At 59.1% G+C, this 19082-nt stretch overlaps 1 protein-coding gene across 2 annotated transcripts in view; it reads right to left on the bottom strand.

The window, feature by feature from the left end:
- Positions 1-10199: 10199 nt before the first annotated feature.
- TMCC2 (transmembrane and coiled-coil domain family 2) overlaps positions 10200-19082 on the bottom strand; it is a 28406-nt gene continuing 19523 nt past the window's right edge. The window contains exons 1-4 of one of the 2 annotated variants that reach the window (XM_064472014.1): positions 17203-17574; positions 12629-13563; positions 12176-12311; positions 10200-11574 (exon numbers count right to left, since the gene is read on the bottom strand). In XM_064472014.1, the coding sequence (XP_064328084.1) occupies positions 11263-11574; positions 12176-12311; positions 12629-13563; positions 17203-17208 (1389 nt within the window). In that variant the 5' untranslated portion in view covers positions 17209-17574 and the 3' untranslated portion in view covers positions 10200-11262. Of the gene's footprint in view, positions 11575-12175; positions 12312-12628; positions 13564-17202; positions 17575-19082 lie in introns of those variants that run through there. The other variant, XM_064472013.1, reaches the window with a different exon arrangement.

The raw sequence follows: 19082 nt of genomic DNA, 5'->3' as shown, positions 1-19082 counted from the left end.
AGCAGGAGCTCCCTCCTGGGGGGAGCTGCCCTCTTCTCTCAGCATGCCTGCAGGTGCCTCTGCTGAAGGAAGGACCGAGCGAGGCTGACCCCCAGCAGCCAGAGCTCGGCCGTGGCAGGTACCATGGGGCCGTCTCCTCTCCAGCTCTTTCCTCCAGCTTCCTTTATCTTCTCCTGCTGTGGTATTGAAACCAGTTTTATTGCTTTATAAAGCACTGTAATGATTTCCCGTTTCCAGCTGGGTTAATGGGAGACATTTGAGGTCTCCTCCGCCCTGCCATGGAGAGGCTGAGCTGCAGGGGCAGGGTGCAGGGCTGTTTGCCAGGAATGCCACCCCTCATCCCGTGTGGCTGAAGCTGTGGGGGGCGATGCACGCTCTGCCCCCCGCCGCGCATTCCCCACGTGCTTCCCGCGCCATTAAGAAATGCCAGAGCACTTAAAAGCCACTCCGAGGGCATCCAGCTTAGCCAGGGCAAAGTCCCGGTGCCCTGTGAGCTGCCAAGGTGGGATGGGGCGAGCTGGGGGCTGCAGCACCCATGAGTCTGGGGCATGGAGCATCCCAAGGTGGAGGTCAGGTCCGGCTGGGTTTTTAATAGCCACTGAGGGACAGAAACTCCTTTTTGGAAAGCATCTGTGGGTTTGTTTTCTGGAGCATCCTGGGGCGCTGCAGCCCTGTTTCATTAATGATTTGCACAAAAACGTTCTTGCGTGCTGGCTTCAGAGCTGGGCTGAGCTGCGGCAGCTCCAGGTGGGCACCACATGGGTGCGAGGTGCACGCTGACCGCCCCATCACGCATGTCCCGGCTGGCGGCAGCTGCTGTTTGCACTGGTTTAGGAGCGGTGTCTTGGTCGGCTCAGCCCAGCTGAGCTCCCGGGGCTGTGGTGGCGAGCTGAGCCCCTGCCCACCCCGTCCTGGGCGGCAGCAACACGCACGGGTGAGAAACACCATCAGAGGCTCCCGGGGCTGGATGAGCAGGTGAAGGAGGCAGTCTTGGCCCGAAGGCACCTCGCAGGCGGTAGGAGGGGGCCGCAGCGACTGTTCCCCATCTCTCCTGACGCCCCCTCCCTGCGCTGTGCCCATGCTCCGGCATTCCCCTGCCAACCCTTGGAAACAGCCTTTTCATCCCAGCCCTGATTTCCGCTGCCTCTGCCCCCCATACGGCGGCTGCCCCCCACAGCCAGGGGCTGAGCCCCCCCTTTCAGGCCACGACTATTATTAACGGCTCTTTTTTATTCAGCCCTTTCATCCTGAGTATTTGCAAACCCTCTACTTCCCTCCTGCCTCCCGAGCTCCCGGGAGCCACTTGGCACAGCCCCAGCCCGTCCGTGGGTGTTTGAAACGGGTGAAAATGACCTCAGCGGCATCTTGCTGAGAAAATGCCATTTTTTGGGGGTGACTTCAGCCGACCTGCTGCATTTGCTGCCAGCGCAGGCAGTGCTGCCTCAGCATGTGAGAGTGGAGCTGTGCTGCTGCCAGGTTGGCTTAGGGGAGAGGGGAAAAGGGAGAAACACCCAAAGATAATTTGTCCCGGATGATGAGGTGATGCTGGAGTGCTTGGAGTGCAGCATATTGCCCTGAGGATTTATACCAGCCCTGTGCAAGCTTTGCTTGTCACTGTCCCGAGGGGTTACCTGGGTGAAGCCAGCCCGCAGCAGGCACTGTGGCTGCTGGGGGACAGCCTGGACCCTCTGCTGCTGGTCCTCGGGGCACTGGCTTCTTACTGGGGGCACCCGCATGAGCTGCACCCTAGCAACTGGTGCTGTGGACATTGCCAAAGAGCAGGTGTGGGGATTTTCAGTCATGAAAACTGGGCATTTCAAGGGATATTTTTCAGGTGGGGGGGTTTGGGGTGGGTGGCATGGCCGTGGCTCGGTGGGTCACTTGCACCCTAGGCGTGCTGCACCACGCACCTATAACCCCCACTCATCTGGACGTTTTGGGAGCCACAGCCCTGTGCAACGCCCATGAGATCCCCTAGGGCCCGTGTGCCCTGAAAAAGAGGAGAAAGGAGTATTTTGGGTGGCTGGCTGGAGGAGGGGGAGTGAGCGGCTCCGCTGCCACTCCCAGCAGCTCCTGCCCAGGCTGGGCCGGGTTTCCCGGCAGAGGGGAGCCGTCGGCGCTCCCCTGGCCCCGGGGAGCTGCCGGGGCCCTGAGTCACCCCGCGGTGCCCTGCTCCTGTCCGGGCTTGTGCCGGGGGGCCCGGATGCGCCAAGCCCATATTTGGGGCTCAGAGCGGGGCAGGCGGAGCAGGCTCGGGGGGGGGGGATGCGGCGTCGGAAGGGAGACATGTACCTTCAAGGGGGGAGATGCCTGCGACCCCCAGGGACAGCCTGCAGCAAAAGCCACTTGCATATAACTTTTGAGAACGCGGCTGCAAGCAGCACAGGGGTGCAGATGGCATCTCTGCTGGCGCTCGCAAGAACCGTTCTCATATTGGTGGAAAGGAGATGGTGGCAGGGCCTCAGCCTGCTCTCGTCTGCAACCAGCTCCTAACGATGCCCAGGGCACAAAGCGGCTCGAGGAAACGTGGGTGGATGCCCCAGGTGCTCTGGCATTTTGCTATCAGCTGCCCGCCGGCTGTCATCGCCCCGACAGCCATGACCGAGGCACGCTGCCGTTCCTTCCTGTAGAAATCTCCTGTCATTGGTTTTCTTTTCCTCAGGTTTTCTGCTTGAGCATTTTTTTTGTCTGTCTGATGCATCGTGGGACCAGAGCCAAAAATATTTTTAAGACATTTTGTCGTAACTTTCAGCGCCAGAACAATTAACACAACAAAGTTTAGATGTTTCTTTTGCGTGTGATGCTTTCAAAGTAGGGCTTTTTATTTTAAGGTGCCTCCACAACTACCTGTTTGATTGCTGGATTTCTTTGAAGATCTAAAGAAGAGAAATCCCCACATGAAAGTCCTCCTGTCTTCAATGGCACTTTGCTGAGCCTGGAGCAGCCGAAAAAGGGGAGAAAGCAGCACCCGGAAACTTTGATCCTGTTTCCCTGGAGCATGAGGAATGGCTGCATCACATCTGAGCCTGAGACTTAAAATGCAATCCCAGACCCTGCTGGGGACCCAGATAACCAAGCGCTGGTAACCACCCTGAAGCCCCAGTGCCGTCCCAAAGCCATGGTGCTACAACTCGGGCCACTGGGTCTCAGCTGGAGGGGGCAGCCCGCGGGATTTCTCTGAGCAGGACGACTCTGCCTGTCTATCCAGACCTGCAGCTCCGCAGTCCTGGGCTGTGCAGTGCTGGGGCTGGGGTCCTCTCTGCAGCAGGGTGGGGCAGAGGGGCAGAGGGGATCGGGGAGAGGGTGCTGTGCTCTGCTGGCACTGCTGGAGCGCGACTTGCAGCTGAGGGACCGTCCGGCCACCTCCTGCCCTGCCCGTCATTTGCAGGGCCATCCACCCCGTCGTCCCTGCTGGGAGCTGATGGGGTGTGAAAGCCACGCTCGCACCATGGCACCCAAAAACGCTCCCACCGGACAACCGCTCACCTGAGCATCCCGCCCAGCACAGCCCATCCCTTGCTGAGCCCCCGGGGAGGCCAGGCATGGCTGCATGGACAGCTGACATACGGCAATAAAACCCCATATGCTTCTCAAGTACTTCATATATGTGCAAAGCAGGCACGGGAGGTGTGAAGCAGGCACGGGAGGCACAAAGCTGGCAGGGCTCCCACGGAGACACGATGAACCAGCCACGCTGGCTCGACCGCCCGGCCGGGTGCCCCGTCACGGGCTGCCTGTGCCGGGGGCTGCCGGCTGCTATCGCCCGCCGAGAGCGGGGCTGTGCTCGGGCTCTGCAGGGACGTGGCACACCCAGATGCTGTCTCCTTGCCAGGCTGCCAGCTTGGCCCTCCCTGCCGGAGCCGGCTGAACTGCTTTCTCCGGGTGCAGGCTCGGCTTCTTGCAAAAGCAGGTGAGGCAAGAAAGGAGCCCATTTTTCCGGAGGCAGCAGCTGCGGGGGTCGGGGCTCAGCGCTGCTCACACGCGGGGCAGTGCCGCTGCAGGAAGTTCCCAGCTGGGATGCAAACCTGTTCCTGACATGGCAATGATGTCCCAACCTATGCAAACACCGTGAGCAAGAAGCAGGCCTCCTGGCAACTCTGCGGTAGGTCTTGTGGGTAGATGGGTATTGGTGTTCCCATTTTACACCTGATGAAACTGGACTCACACATTTACTTGGGTGCCTAAAGATGCAAAGCATTGCCTCACTGGATTGTCAGGGGTGCCTTGGTTGGCTGGATACCAGCCTCCTGAATTTGGGACCCATCAGCTCCATCCCTTTCCAAAAAAACCTGTCTGGGTACTTCTTTGGATTCACAGGCAACCAGATATGCTGGGAAAATCACCCTCCCCTGCAGCTCCCAGCGGTCCCGCACTCCCTTCCCGTGTGAGACACAGGACAAGATCCCTCGTGGCGCTGGGCTGGGGGATGGAGACTCCCAGCCGATGCAGAAATGGCTCTTGGCAGAGGCGTTCCGGAGCCTCCTGCTCCCTCTGTGCTGGCTAACAGCAGCCCTGCACCCGCTGCCGTGCAGACCCAGCTGGGAGGGTCGCGGTGGTGGGTCGCAGCCTCCCTTGGGGTCCCGCTTTCCCCCAGTGTATCAGCCTCAGAGGAGCCGTGCCTGGCCGGAGGGATGCTGGCCTGGACACTGCAGAGATGCCATTGTGGTGACACTGTGGTGAGAGAAGATATTGCAAACCTCCGTGTCTCAAGGGGCCACTGTGCTGTCAGGGCTTTGCCCAGGACGGGTCACCCCAGGGACCCACGCTGCCCGAGAAACAACTGCCAGTGTCTTGTGCAGAGCCACGGTGCTGCTCAGGCAGCCGAAGGGCCAGGATGGGCATGCCGGTAGCAGGGCAGCTGCCCACGGTGCAGCCCCAGACCTCTGTACCTGCTTCTGCCTGCAACACCCTACTCTCGGCAGCCAGGAGGGCACCAGCCTGTGTGCACGGGGCACAGGGACGCCAGAGCCATCACAGACCCTCCAGGAGGCCTGGGAGGGTAGCAGCACCCTGAGCCTTTGGCCAGTACCGTTGGCCATTTGGTGCTTGGCCTGGGGCACCGAACATTTGATTTGGTTTACGCTGGGACCTGCGCATCACTGCTCGCTCAGCCCCACGAGGGTGGCTGGGGATCAGCACAACCAAGCCATGGTCTCAGCTGAGGGGTGCCCAGCTGGTGGTTGGTTGGGTCGGTACCTTGAGATAAGGCAGTGTGAAAGGGAGGGACGATGCTGCCCCTTCCCTCTGCTCCTCCGCAGTGGCTCTTGCCAGGCAGGAGGCAGCCGGGAGCGGTGGGGAGACAGCACGGAGCCCCCCAGCCTCCACCACGCTACCATCGACCTGCAAGTCTGGACAGCCCTTGGGGAGCTACGCGATCAATTATTTTTCTAATCTTGTCTAGCTGTCTTTCTCCTGCTTTCTCTTGTGTGCCCCTCTCTCCCTTCCTTCCCCTCCCTCCCCTGCGCTTTGTAGCCGCCCGACAGCCCCGCTTCCCCCCTCCAGCCCTTCGCTTTGATCCTAGGAAGAAGCAATTGATCCTCCTTATCTTTATTGTGGTAGAGACATTCCCAGCGCTGCCCTTAATTAAATTCCTCTTCATTTTCTTCCATAAGCCTTTCTTTCCCCCAACCCCAGATGAATATTTGTTTTTAAATGTGCAATTAAATTATTAGATTAGACATGAGTATAGCAGCAGCCAGATCCACTGGGGCTCTGCTCCATGCGGTTCAGGGGGTAACCTTGGGGCTTTCCCCCTGCTCTCCCTCCCCACACAGCTGATCTGCAGGCTGCCAGGTTCATGTGATCTCGAGGTGATGGTGTTCACCCTGTGTGCCCAAGCGTGGGTGCACGGGACAGGGAGCTCAGGCTCGGGGGCTGGAGCCCCTGTGCTGCTGCAGTGCCTGGGACCACGCTGTGGCAGAGGGACAGCATGTTTCTAGCAGCCAGCACCTTCTCCCTGCCGTGCTCTAGGGAGGGCAGTGGTGGCTTTGGCGCTGGGTACAGTGGCATGGGCACTGCCCACAGCAGCGCAGGCACTGGCCATGGTGGTGCAGGCACCGGCCACTGCTGCTGCGCCAGGTGAGACCCCAGCGCCCTGCAGCCGGCTGCTGGCTGTGGCTCTGCACCACTTTAAGCTTTTCCGCTTAGAAATTTTTCCTCCAGACACTTTGACCTCGGGGGCAGTGAGTATTTTTCATGTAGATCAGTCAAAATTCCCCTGGAGACAGCGCAGGAATGTGAAGCATGTTATCCTTGGTACCAGCTCTTTCTTTTTACGGCCTAAGCTTGGCCACGCCGGCAGGGGGGAGGGAATGTCTGGGGTCCCACCATCTTTCCCATTGATGATTGCCAACATCCCCCCCACAAATCCCCTTCCTCCTCCTCCTCCTTGGGAAAAGTCCTCCTCTGTATTGCACCCCGCCAGTGTGCCTGGGTCAGCCGTCCCAGCAGGTGCCTGAGGGAGGGTCTCCATGTCATGGTTTGCAGTGGGGTGAGTGGGGGCAAACCGGGGGTGGGCCAGTGCCAGCACCACCCCAAAAAGGAGGTGAGCACCTCTGGGTCCCTGCATGAGGGAGCAGCCTCCAGCTCTTGGTGCTCCTCTTCTCGGGCACGCAGCGGGGTCCCCAGAGCTGTGGGGATGCTGCAGGGATATTTTGGGAGATCCATCAGCAGAGCGAGAGCAGCAAATACATTATTATATCATCTGGGGCTCACGCAGCTAGAAACCTGACAGCACGGTGCTAGCGAGATAAATCACTGCCTCGTTCGTCTCCATTAAGTGCAATTACCCCATAGATACCAAAATAATCTATTATTATTACTTCTTCCAAGCTCTCTGTGGTGACAGGCAATCACACACACCAGGCAGGGGAAGGGGGCCAGTGCTGCCTGGCCACCCCTTGCCCCTTACCATGGGGCCCGGGCACCCCGGGGTGCCTTTGGGTGGCACTGGTGGCACAGTTGCAACGCTGCAGACCAGCCCCAAACAGGGAGTGAAGAGAAACCCTGCAGAGGGAAGCGCTCCTCTCTGGCTTTCCCCATGAGCTCCCAGTGCGTCCTCCCTGCATGCAGCCAGCACCAGTCTCTGCATGCACCCATGCCAGCCCCACGCGATGCAGCCCACAGTGGATGTGAGCTGCTCCCCACACCACGGAAGGGGTGGCTGAGCCCTGGGGCCCTGGGGTGCAGGGCCACGAGGGGCCCCGTGCCCGGTGACACCAGCTTGGCGTGTCTCGCAGCCACTGGCGCTGCCCGGGCCCCCGCCAACCCCTGTCACTCTGTCTTATCCGGCTCTCAATAGCGGACTGGGAGCCCAGCTGCAGCTATTACATAAAATGCAATTAGCAATGGGGCGAGGGAGGCCTGAATGGCATTAAGGAATTCCTCCCGGGCTGACGTCAAAGCTTCACCTCTCCTCCCGCCACTCGCACAAAGGGGGCCGTTATGAGCCCCCCCAGCCCGCTGTGCCTGTGCCCGCTGGGAGAATGCGAGTCCTCAGGGAGCCCTGGGCTGCACGTGCCACACAGGAATCGTCCCTGCGACCAGCACGAATGTCACCGGCAGCTCCCTGGCTCCCTGCACAGGATTTTCTGGCTCCCACCTCCCCCTTGCTGGGCATGGGAAGATGCCGGCAGGCCCCATCTGCCAGCTGCTCGCCTGTGAGAGGGGGGCTCGGCTAGGTGCCCAGGCCTGGGGACCAGGAGGATGCTGGAGGGGCAGCAGGGATGCTGCTCCTGGCTGGCTGGCACGACCCAGCCCATGGGCTCTGCTGCTCCCTGGGGCAGGATGGAGTGGAAGAGGGGACCAGCCCAGGCAGCTGGGCAGGGGGGACAGGCAGGACTGGGAACGGGAGGTATCAGAGGTCCCGAAATTCCCATTGGGATGGTGGTCGCCCAGCAGGCTGAAGGAGCTCCCATCACTGCCCCAGCACCGGGGCCTCCTCCAGCCGCTGCCAAGGAGGTTGCGGGGGCTGGCCGGTGCCAGGACATGAGCATCTTGATGTGAGTGCCCCAAAGTGTCACAGGCTGCTCCTCTGCCCTCAGCCAGCTGCAGCCCTGCCCCCGCTGCGGGGGCTGCCCTGAGCGGGGGGCTGTGGCAGGGCTCAGGCGCGCTGCTCCCACCCCAACGCCCCCTCCGCTTCGCAGGGGACGCAGCGGTTGCTGGTGCTGAGCCGTGGCACGCACCCTCTCCGTGCTCGGACACCCTCCTGCACCCACTTCCCCCCGCAAAGGGACCATGCAGCCTCCTGAGACAAGGGGCTCGCTGCCTCCAGCAGAAATCCCCCCCCCCCTTCCCGCAAGCTCAGGGACACCAGCTCCCCCACCTCCCGCCCCGGGCATCCCCTCCAGCCCCTCCTCGCTGCTCCAGGCCCCCAGGGCGGGGGAGATGGGGCATGGCCGCGCTGCAGGCAGGAAGGGGTTGAGGGACCCCACCCTGCCCCTACCCGGCATTTAGGGAGGAGGCTCCGGAGTGGCTCCCGGGTCCCCGCCCGCCGCCGGTCCCTCTGCGGCGGGGGTCGGGGGCCCCCCTGCGGCCGCGGGTCCGCAGCGCCCCTGCCTGCACCCACCCTGCCGACACCCCCCTGCCTGCGGGGCGCCGAGACCGGCAGGAAAGGGGCTTTTTTCCCTGTCTTTCCCCACCCGTCCTGCCTGCAGGTGTGGGGCTTGCAGCGATGGGGCAGCTGCCCCACCTGGGGTCTCAGGTCTGGGCTCGGACAGGGCCAAGCAGTGAAGGGAGCTGGATTTTGGGAGCTCAGACTTTGAAAATTAATTACTCACCGTTTTGTTCTTACAGATATTTAATGGCATAAAAGCTGAGCTGGCGCTGATGCAGCCCGTGCAGCGCGCACCTCGTCGGGGTGCGGCAGGGCGGGTGGCTCTGCTGAACATGAGGAGGTGGCAGGTTCTCCAGCCCTGTGTCTAAAATTTGGTGCAGCTCTGGGCAAGCCCATGTTGTTCAAATGAAGTTCATAGAGATCTGACCACTCACTCCAGAGAGGATGTGCCCTGGGTGTCACCTGCAGCAGCAGGCCAGGCTTCAGGGAGCTTCCACAAAGGTTTGTAAATTCCCTGCCTGCCCATCCCACCCGGGCACAGCCCCTGCTCCTACACTGTCCCGTGCACTGGGGTTCGGCTGCCTTGTCTCTGATATTAAACCCATGTCACCTCCTAGATAGATGCCCTTTCCAGTAAGAACGGGATGCCTGGGAGCCGGGTGCATCCGCATGCCCCCAATCCATCACCAGCCAGAGGTACTGCTAGGCCTTCTCAAACCCCACTGCCTGCTGCCATGCTTCTCCCCACCCGTGTCTGCTCAGCAGCCAGCTCAGATCCATTTGCCATTTTTCCAGGTCAAAGCAGATGAAACCCAGCCTGGTGCTGCGCTTTAGAAATAGTGCAGGCTTATCTGCCGGCTGCCCCCCCCGCTCCCCCAGGCTGAGCTCGCTCACGGGGTGTGTGGTTTAACTTTGGTGCGGATCGATGGGCTGGGATGCATCTGGTACCTGCTGGCCCTGCTGTCAGGTCTCTGCAAGGACACTGGGGCCGCCTCTTGCTGTGGTCACCCTCCGTGAGCCGCGGCTCTCCTCCATCCTTGGTCTCCTCCACCACTTCTCTCCTTGCTGACGCATCAGACCCAGAGCCCTGGGATGGGGGCTTTGGGGCTCCGGCCCAGAGCTCTCAGCTGCGGCCCCAGGGTACAAGTTGGGGTTTCCAGCCCAGTGTGTTCCCCCTTCCTCCTTGCAGCCCTCCCCCTCCCCCCGCCCCATGGTGTTGGTTCCTTTGGCAGAGTGCAGGGCTCCTGCAGGCACCCACTGCCCCGTGTGGTGGTCCTGCACTGAGCCCCAGCTGCTGAGATGCACTGGGAGCTGTGCTGCTGTGCGAGGTGATGCTCAAGTGCTGAGGGGATGCAGGAAGCCCAACGTGGGGCTGCAGGCAGGCTTCTCTTGACCCTGGGAGCACACAGGAGGTAGGGAGGATACACACCTTCCCCTCCACATGCTGGAACTGCCTCTGCCCCTTCTGCAGGAGCCCCCAACCCTCCCGAGCGCCCCATGCCCTGCACTAGCCCCACACATCAGGCTGGGGAGTGCCACAGAAAATGTTAAGGGCCAAATTCTCAGCGGAGGCAAACTGGTTCAGGCCCTCTGAAGTCAGTGGAGTGGCACCCATTTGCACCAGAGGAGGGTCTGACTGTGCATATGCTTTTATATATATATTTATATATATGTGTGTGTGTATAGATATATTACATAAATATATATGTATGAAATAATTTAAGAAACATCCGAGACAGCATGCTGTGCTCTTGTGTAGGGCCAGGGAGGCTGGGAAAGCAGCTGCCCGCCTCCCCCTGCTCTACCAGCTTTGATTCACAAATGGAAACAGAGTCTTGAATTAAATTAAAAACCGCACACACACACACACGCGCGCACACACACACACGACACGGTGCAGAGGCTGTAAAACTCAGAGGTGTGATGCTGAAAAGTCCAGGTGTCCCTGAAGAGATCAGATCAACTAAAGCCAAAGGAGGGGGAAATAAATAAATGAAGGGAAACCAGCAGAGAGGATCTTGCTCATGCCAGTGCTGTCTCCAGCATCGGGTCCCCTGTGTCTGCCCAGGTCCCTGTGAGGACACAGGGCCAAGTCACAGCCCTGCTCTGTCCTGGCCAGGCTGTGGTGGGGTTGGGAGAGGCTGGTGGGATGTGCATGTCCTGCTGCATTTGCCTTGGACCCACTTTCTCCTTTGTCACATGCTTTGCTTTTGCTCCATCCCAGGACTGAGCTTTTGCCATCTTGGTCTTCAAAGATGAAAGGGAAAACCCAGCCCCAACTAACCCCTCTCCTCTCTCCACAGAACGTTCTCCTGGAGCTGGGTTTGGTCCAGCTCAATCCTTCCCACCGACAGAAGTGCTCTGCAGAAGGCCTCCTTCCCATGGACTTTCAGAACAGAACGACCTTTAAAAAACAACCCCAAAGCCCTAGAAAAACCCAGCACCCCACAAATTACCAGTTTCTTCCAAAAACTCCTCCTTGTTCCCCATCCCACCCTCCCCAAACATCCCAGAGGACTGGTGGATCCAGGCTCTCACAAGCCACACTCTGAGCGATCGCCGCCGGCTGCAGCGAGGATGGAGGGCCGGGAAAGCAACAGAACCGAGCAGGTGAAGAAACAACCCAAAGGCTTTGGACCACCGTCCCCCCGGCCCTCTCCTCTACGGGAAATGGAAAGCCCCTGGGGCCGCAGTGGCCGGGCTGCAGATCAGCTGGGGAGCAGGACGTGCTCCAGAAAGTAGGTGATGGAGTCCCAGTGCTTCCAGAGGAAGAAGAGGAAGAGGACAAGCAGGGCAGTGCTGAGGATGCGCATGCGGGTCTTCATGAGTGGGGTGATGAAGTTGGCGATGGTGGAGACAAAGACGAGCAGCACGGCCATCAGGGCCAGGATGACGTTGATGAACTTGCCCAGCAGTGCCCGTGCATTGGCGTTCTCCACCCCTTCCAGCTGCACCACCTGCTGCTGCTGCTGCTGCAGCTCCAGCTTTGTCACCCGCGTCAGGCAGGACTCCACCGCCTCCTGCGAGGGACAGCACGTCAGGGCTGGCCAGCAGCGCCGGGGACGCCCCACGAGGGCTTTTCGTACTTGCCCCGTGCCCTGAGACCTTGGTGCTGGAATGTTTTGTTTGCGCAGCTCCAGTGGGTGCACGACCTTGTGACAGGGACCGCCCCAGCTGGAAAGGGGTTTCCCTCTGCAAACCCTTGGCCCACACGATAGGCAATGTGTGCCTGTCCCGCTCTGCCTGTGCCAGGGAAGGTCTTGGTGCCAGGAGTACCTACTGCCGCAGGGGAGGTGACCCAAACTGGGACCGTGGGGACTATGTGTTGGCCCACACATGGCTCGTAACAGCCCAGCACTGCAGCCATCCATCCGGAGCCGTGCCCTGCCTTGAGCATCCGGGGACTTTAGCACAGCAGGGACTTGATGGGGCACAGACAGGGATTCTGGGGACGTGGCTTAGTTACCTGCTTCTTGCTGTGACAGCATCACAGTGAGGACCTCGTCTAGAGGGTGCTAGAAAAATGGATCCCCCTTGCCCACCCCCTTTCCCAGCCCAGGGTCCCTCCCTCGCCCCATGGATGGAGGGTGCAGAGGGGGCTGAGCCCTCACACTCCCCTACCTGGATGTCGCGTGCCCTCTCGTAGGACTGGTAGGCCACCTTCTCCTCCATGCTGGCCAGCTCCTGCTTCAGGTTGGTCATTTCGTTCTGGTGCAGCTCGGTGAGGTCGTTCAGCTGCTCCTCCAGGCGCTCGTACCTGCACACGGGGGGATGGAGGGGCGCTGGGGAGGGCAGGTCCCCCCCCGGACCCCACTACGCTCCTTCCCTTGACACTGGGGAAACCACCCAGCCCCTCTGAGCCACCCCGCTCCTGGCTGTAGCTGGTTACAGCTGCTGAAGGGAAAGCATTGCGTGATCCTCCACAGGAGCGGTGCTGCCAAGGGGTCTGGCAGCGGGGACTGCAGCTCCCCAAGTCCCTGACATGCAGGGCAAGCCCAGGATGGTGGCCTTGTGGTCCCTGAAGAGCCACCCTGGGTGACACGTGCTGCCACCCCGGCACCCACCCACCCCTACCTGTAGCGCTCCTCTTGCAAGCACTGTGTCATGTAGGTGTAATCCCGCTGCAGCTGAGCCTTGAGGTCCTCCATGGAGTCCTCCAGGTGCGACTGGCTGTCCTTGATCTCCCGGAGCTCCTCCAGGATGGTGTCAAAGTTATTGTGGTGGCTGTCCAGCGTGTTGGACTTGGGGCTCCCCAAGCCGCCGGGCCCTGCCCCTGAGTTGCTGCCACCAGCCGAGCCGGAGGTGGCACTGGAGCACTCGTCATCGCTGCCATACTTGGGGCTGGAGACCAGGGTGGCACTGCCGCTGAGAGCCCGCGAAGCCTCCTCCGGGTGTCCGTCGTCCAGCGTGTCCTTCAGGTGGGCGATGTTGTCTGCGCTGCCGAACTTGTTCCGGATGAGGCTGGCGAACTCCCGGGGCTTGGAGACCACGGCGGTGTGGGTGGCCTGGGACAGACCCGAGAGCCCTCCCTTGACGCCCTCCACCACGCCGCCGCCGAAGCCGCTGATGCTGGAGCGAACGTTGGCACCCACGTCCTTGAGACCCTGGTGCATGTCCCGGAAGACATCCTTGGGCTGTCGGGAAGGGCCGTTCTGCTCGATCTCCTTCAGCTTCTTGTGGTAGTGCTCCAGCTTCTTGTGCAGCTGCGCGATGGTCTGTGCCGACTTCTGGTTCTTCTTCTCGAAAACCTGCTTGATGCGGGAGGCTTGCTGCTTGTCCGCGTTGTTGGCCAGTTTCAGGTACTCGGCCACATTGTCATCCCGAGCCTCCTGCTCGATCTTGATCTGCTCAGTGATCTTGAGGATCTTCTGGTGCAGGTGCTCGATGGCGGCTTTTGTCCTGTGAGGGTCAGGGGTGCCATCGGGGACGTCCAGGCAGACGGTGCCATCGGCGTCGCCGTGCCCAGCGGTGGAGGGCAGGCTGAGCGCGGTCACGTCCCCCTTGTCCAGCTGCGAGTGAAGAGAGAGGAGGGCGATGCTCAACAGAGGGAGAGAACACCCAGGCAGCCCCTGGGAAGGGTGTGGGAGAGGAACGGGGTGGGGGGGCAGTGAGCTGGGCAGGAGAACAGTTAACCAGAGCAATAGCAAGATGTTGGTTTTATTTTCCGTCTGGTTAAGCATTTCCCAGCCGTACCACTGCTGCTGGCATCCCAGGAATAAGCCAGTTAGAGGGCACAGCAATCAAATAATTAGGGTTTTGGGGCTGGTTTTGGCCACTTGCTTTCAACAAGGAGCATCCGCCACCAGTAGCTCGACTCTGACTTTCCACCCTCGCTCTGTGCAGCCGGGCACCCGTGTTTCCGGACTGCAGGACACCCAGTGCCAGCCGGGGAAAAAGGAGCGAGGAGCTAAAACTGGAACCCGTCATCAAATTTCCCACCAAACCAGCAGCGAGAGCAGCGATTGAGCAACCCAGAGGTATTTTAGTCTTGTTTTCAGACTTTGGCTTTTAGCCTAGATGCACACAGGAATTTTTCAGCTAAAGAGAAACTCTGCCGTAACCCCAATCTGCAGGTTACACAGGAGCAGCTCCCGATCCCCAGAGAGCAGCTGGCTGCAGGTGCAGGGTCTCCTTTGCTTTCTTTTCCAAGGCTTCTCACCTGACAATGCCAGACCCCTCCGCAAACACAGGCTGCCACCTAGAAAGTTCAGACACGTGCTGATTTCCATTTTACAGATGGAAAAATTGGAGCATTAGGAGAGGAAATCGCTTGCCTGAGGCCACACTTAACATCACTGGCAGAGCCTGGACTGCAACCCAGGGTCCTGCCTCGTGCTCTGCGACCCAGGCACGCTGCTTTGCCACTCAAAAAAAAAAAAAAAAAATCACTAAATCTTTCCAGTTGCTGGGTTTTATATGCAGATTCTTATGCAAATATCAGTGGTTGTATAAATGGCTCCTGGCTTCTAATTAAGAGCTGCTTGAAAGTTAAATACTGTTGGCAGACCTGAATAATTTCTGATTTCCATCACACTTTCCCCGAATGACCCTTTAATAGGGATAATGCTGTGAGATCATTACTTAGGAGTGTGCTATCACCAGGAAATGCCTTGCGCGGGAGGGAGGAATGTTCTCAAGATGCTGCTGTTTTATAAAAACACTCCCATCTGCTGCAGGTCCTGCGTGGGGCTTGGAGAAGCAGGGGCAAACGCTGCCCTCCTGTTTTTCACTTGCATCTCCCCTTTCCCTGGTGTTGCTGTCCTGCTGGGAGCCTGGGGGTGCTGCCGCTTCATGCAGGGGTCTTCTCGCGGGGGTCTCAGCCTCCTTGCAAGGCAAAAGCAGGCAACCACAAGCTGGGTGGCAGCATCCCCCAGCCCCCTCCCCAAGGCTTTCCTTGCAGCAGCGCTGCTGGAATGTGGGGCAGGGGCTGGAGGATGAGAGCAGAGGGGAGACCCGGCAGCCCCCAGCCCGCAGGCCGACACGGGCAGAGCTGGGAGCTGGATCAGCACTTTTTTTTTCTTTTAAATAATGCCCAACAAACCTGCGGCATTTTCAGACCCCGCTGCCAGGCTATTAGCTGCTCAACCAGGCTCGGCCCTCCAGCTGCCCTGCGAAGGGTTTGCTTCGGTTTCTTATCGAGGGGCAGAAATTAGAAGCAGCAGGAAACAGACTTTTTGCTCTGATGCCCAATTCTCTGTTCAGTAAAGGACAAACCGGCTGTGGAAAAGGAAAAGGCAGCCCTGGAGATGCCAAAATGGGAAACCCCGGCTGGGCCAGTGAAGGGAAGAAGTTGCTCAAACTTTGTTTCCAACCAGGGAAAGGTTTTGGAATCACCCAAACCTTTGCCCCTGCAAAGCCATTCTTCTGGATTTATTCGTGGAGTGTATTTGGGAGCACAGAGGGAAGGGAGGGGGTGAGCGGCATGGATCCGACACTGCCCATCCATGCTGACGTGGCTGGGGCGAAATCCCCTCCCCGAGCGCCACTGAAAGCTCTGCTCTCTCAGACACAGGGCACATCATACAAAAGCCACATCAGGTTATTGCTTTGAAAAAAAAAAACAGAAAAAGACAATACCAATCTCTGCAGTATTAACAGACAGTGCCTGCTAAATCCCAGCAAGCCTAAATGACTGTGCAGTGGATTTAACAGGGGGATTAGTAAAAGCCACACTTTCCCTACATGCAGAAAACCTTCTGGTAGGCACATCAAAATGAAAGTGCTGTTTTCCAGCGCTTGTTTTCCAGGCGGGCTTGGAGGGGAGAGCAGAGGCAGATGTGGGATGCAGGAGGAATGCAGGGCGCAGGAAGAAAAATTATTCTTATCAACAGAGTTCAACCTAGGAGAGCTGAGATATGCAAGAGGCTCAAGCTAATAAGCTGAGCGAACAGTACTTAGAGGGCCACGGCCGGGCACAATTATGCAATGCTGGTTTATTTGCTGCTGCAGGTTTGATGGAAGAAAGCCCAGGTGGCAGGTGAGGAGCTCGTGGCCCAGCAGCTCACTCATGGCCATGTCCTCGGCGCAGGGCTGTGGGTCTCCCAACACACCCAAAACTGGAAGGGATTTAAACCTATTCTTAAGAAATTGCACAATTATTACAAAGTTCAGAACAAAACTCTCAGGACACTTACGCCCTGAACTATTCTGTTTTCCGTACCCTATAGCCTACTAGGAAGCGCAGTGGATGAGCTAACACCGTGGCTTCTGCTGTATCGACCCCGAGCGAGGACTTTCACTACAAAGGGTGACTGTGGTTCCCAGCTGAAATACAACGCGGGGACGAAACAGCTGTGGGAAGGACCATATGCACATTCAAGCATGGAAAAAACAAGTACCGCCGAGCTGTCGAGGGATGCTGGCAGGCCGGGCAGACCCGAGGAGCTGCTGCACCGATCCGGCAGCCCTGCAGCACGGTGTCAGCGTGCCCCAGGCCCTTGGTGGCTGTGGAAAGCCACAGGAGAGGTCACGGCTGGCAGAGAAATGCAGGTAGGCAGCAGACACGGGGAGGTTGATTTTGGGGCCGTCGTTAAATGTAGGTTCTTCCATGGCCCCTCTTCCCCAGAGCACTTTATCAGCATGATTTGGGACAGCATCTATCCTGTGAGTTGGTGATTGCGACTAGCCCAGCATTACAGGGGACCCTCTGGGTGTCCCCAGTCCTGTCCCCGTCCCCACGTGCATTGGCAGCCCCGTGCTTCTCAGAGCGGAGCCGCTATTCCCACCAGACCTCGTTACCCACCCCAGGCGTTGAAAATAGAACCAGGAGCCCTGACTCACACTTCCCACCCTCCTTTCGAGCCTGCAGCGGAGATCGAAGCAGGCAGCCCCGTGCCCCCCTCTGCGCCCTGCCTGCTGCCCGCTCCCGCGCCACCCCTGGCCCGACACAATGGGCCGGCAGCAGCTGCCTCTGCTAATTTACCAGCCTGAGAATAATTTTTCTTACATAATATAGGAAGGCATGTTAAGGGAGTCAGCTTGCAGCGGAGCTTCCCAACCCTGTCTTTGCTCTGCTGGCACGGATCATGCCGGTGGGTTTCATTCACCGAGCACCAGAAACAGAGGTACCGAAAGCCCCTGCGGGTCTCTCTGCCCATCGCCATCCTCCCTATGGGCTCACTCTAACCCCAACAGCTGCTGGAACCTACCTCCATCGCGGGCAGGGCTCGGGTCCCCCAGGGCTAGTCGGCGTGGGCTGCTCGGCCGTGTCCCTGCCGCAGCACGGAGCCCGGCAGCGTTGTGCGGGCAGCGCTGGCTGCCATGGCAGGGTGCCTGGCTGGGAGAAAGCGGCAGCTGACGGCAGCAAAGTTTTGGGGGAGCAGCAGGGAGGGAAGGAGGAGGAGAGCCCTCCTGCAGACCTCCGTCAGGGCTGGCCCTGCGTCCCTGGGCGCTTCCCAAACGCGCAGAGACTGAGCCGATGGCTGCAGCGGGATTGCCGACTCAGGAAATCTGCCGGAGCTGTTTACAGCTCTCAGTGACTGGAGCTTTCAGGGCTGTAATGCAAACCCCCCCTCGTCCCTGTGGTGGGATATTCACACGCCTCCAGCCCCATACACTGCCTGTGCCCTGACACAGCGGCTCGGGATGGGCCGTTGTCATCTGCTGTGTCACGTAGCAGGACATGAAGCCCGGGAGAGGCTGGGGGAGGCACACATAAAGCAAAACCCCGGGTGGGACCAAGGCACAGGAAAAATACAGTCGCCAAACAAGGAGCTGGGCAGCCTGAGGGAGCTAAAATCTGGGAACCAGCCACTTGTGCCTCACCCTCGCCGTGCACTGGGATGGACCCGGATCCGGCCCGCTCATGCCACAGAGAGCAATGGGGAAGGTTTCCCTGACCCGATTCTGCCACGGGAGAACATGCAGTGCACAAAAACCACATCCAGCCGACTGACCAGATACAAGTGTTTGAGGCTTCACGTGTAATTAAAAAGATATTAAATGGGACGTCCAAAAAGCAAGCAGGGGCAACAGCAGGCTCTGGTTCTGCAGAAGCCAGTGGCAGTCTGGAGTCACCCCCCAGGTCCTGCATTTACACCAGGGCCAGTGTGGCTGGTGAGGGGCCAAAGTGAAAGTCCTGGGTGAGAAAGGAGACCTGGAGTTTGTCCATTTGACTCAGCCCAAACCCACGGGGCTGCACAGAGCAGGGTTTATGTGGCCAGCGCTGCAGGATCAGGCCCAGATAAGAACAATTGAGGGAAGCGGAATTCAAGCCCACAGCCTTACGCTGTGCCAGACCAAAGCCCTCAATGTGCCCTACCGATGTCGAAACCTCAAACCGACTGTGGCAGCAGACCAGAGCATCTGAGCAGCTGCAGACAACAGGCTAAAACGATAAAAGGTTCATTTGCAGCTCTCTGGTTTAGTTATTTCTCACAAAAGGCAAAGAGACAACAACAGCTTAGGAAGTATTTTCAGCCACACATTGAATTGTACAGGCCGGACCGATGAGCTGATCGTGACCTAGATGCATGTTTAATGGGGAAGACCGTGCTGCTCCCACAGCTGAGGCAAGCCGAGCACCACTCAGCCTCACGCTTCCCATCGTCTCTCAGGCTGTCCCCACGTCCGTCCATGCCCTGGAAGTGTAACCCGCCATGTCGGAGAGGCTCTGGGTGCAACACTGCACCTCTGAGCTACCCCGTGGTGCCCAGCACAGCCAGCACTGCCCGTGCTGGAGCTGGCTCTGCCCAGGTTTAGCAGCTGGGGCAGGTAGCACAAAAATCAACCTGCCTGGAACAGACAGATTTGAAAGGTTCAGTTCAAAAACTCCATAAAAGCACCATCCCCAGGTCTCGGTCCCTCTGTATCTTGCAAATGTGAGCTCCCCTAAACCTCGCCACGGACATCACCCTTGCAACAGCGGCAAAGCCTCCCTGCAGGAACGCTTCCCTTCCAGGAGACGTCGGCTCTGACAGGTCTGGGGCAGGGGCTGCCGGCACCGCCAGGCTGCAGGAACACATGCGGCTGCAGATAAGCTGACCAGTATGACAGGAAGAAATGGGCACAGAAGCAACAGCCTCCTGGG

The sequence above is a fragment of the Phalacrocorax carbo genome, chromosome 23 (assembly GCF_963921805.1).
Source record: "Phalacrocorax carbo chromosome 23, bPhaCar2.1, whole genome shotgun sequence".
In the NCBI taxonomy this organism is placed as follows: Eukaryota; Metazoa; Chordata; class Aves; order Suliformes; family Phalacrocoracidae; genus Phalacrocorax; species Phalacrocorax carbo.
The sequence above is the reverse complement of the archived record's forward strand: the minus strand, read 5'-3'. Positions and strand labels throughout refer to the sequence as shown.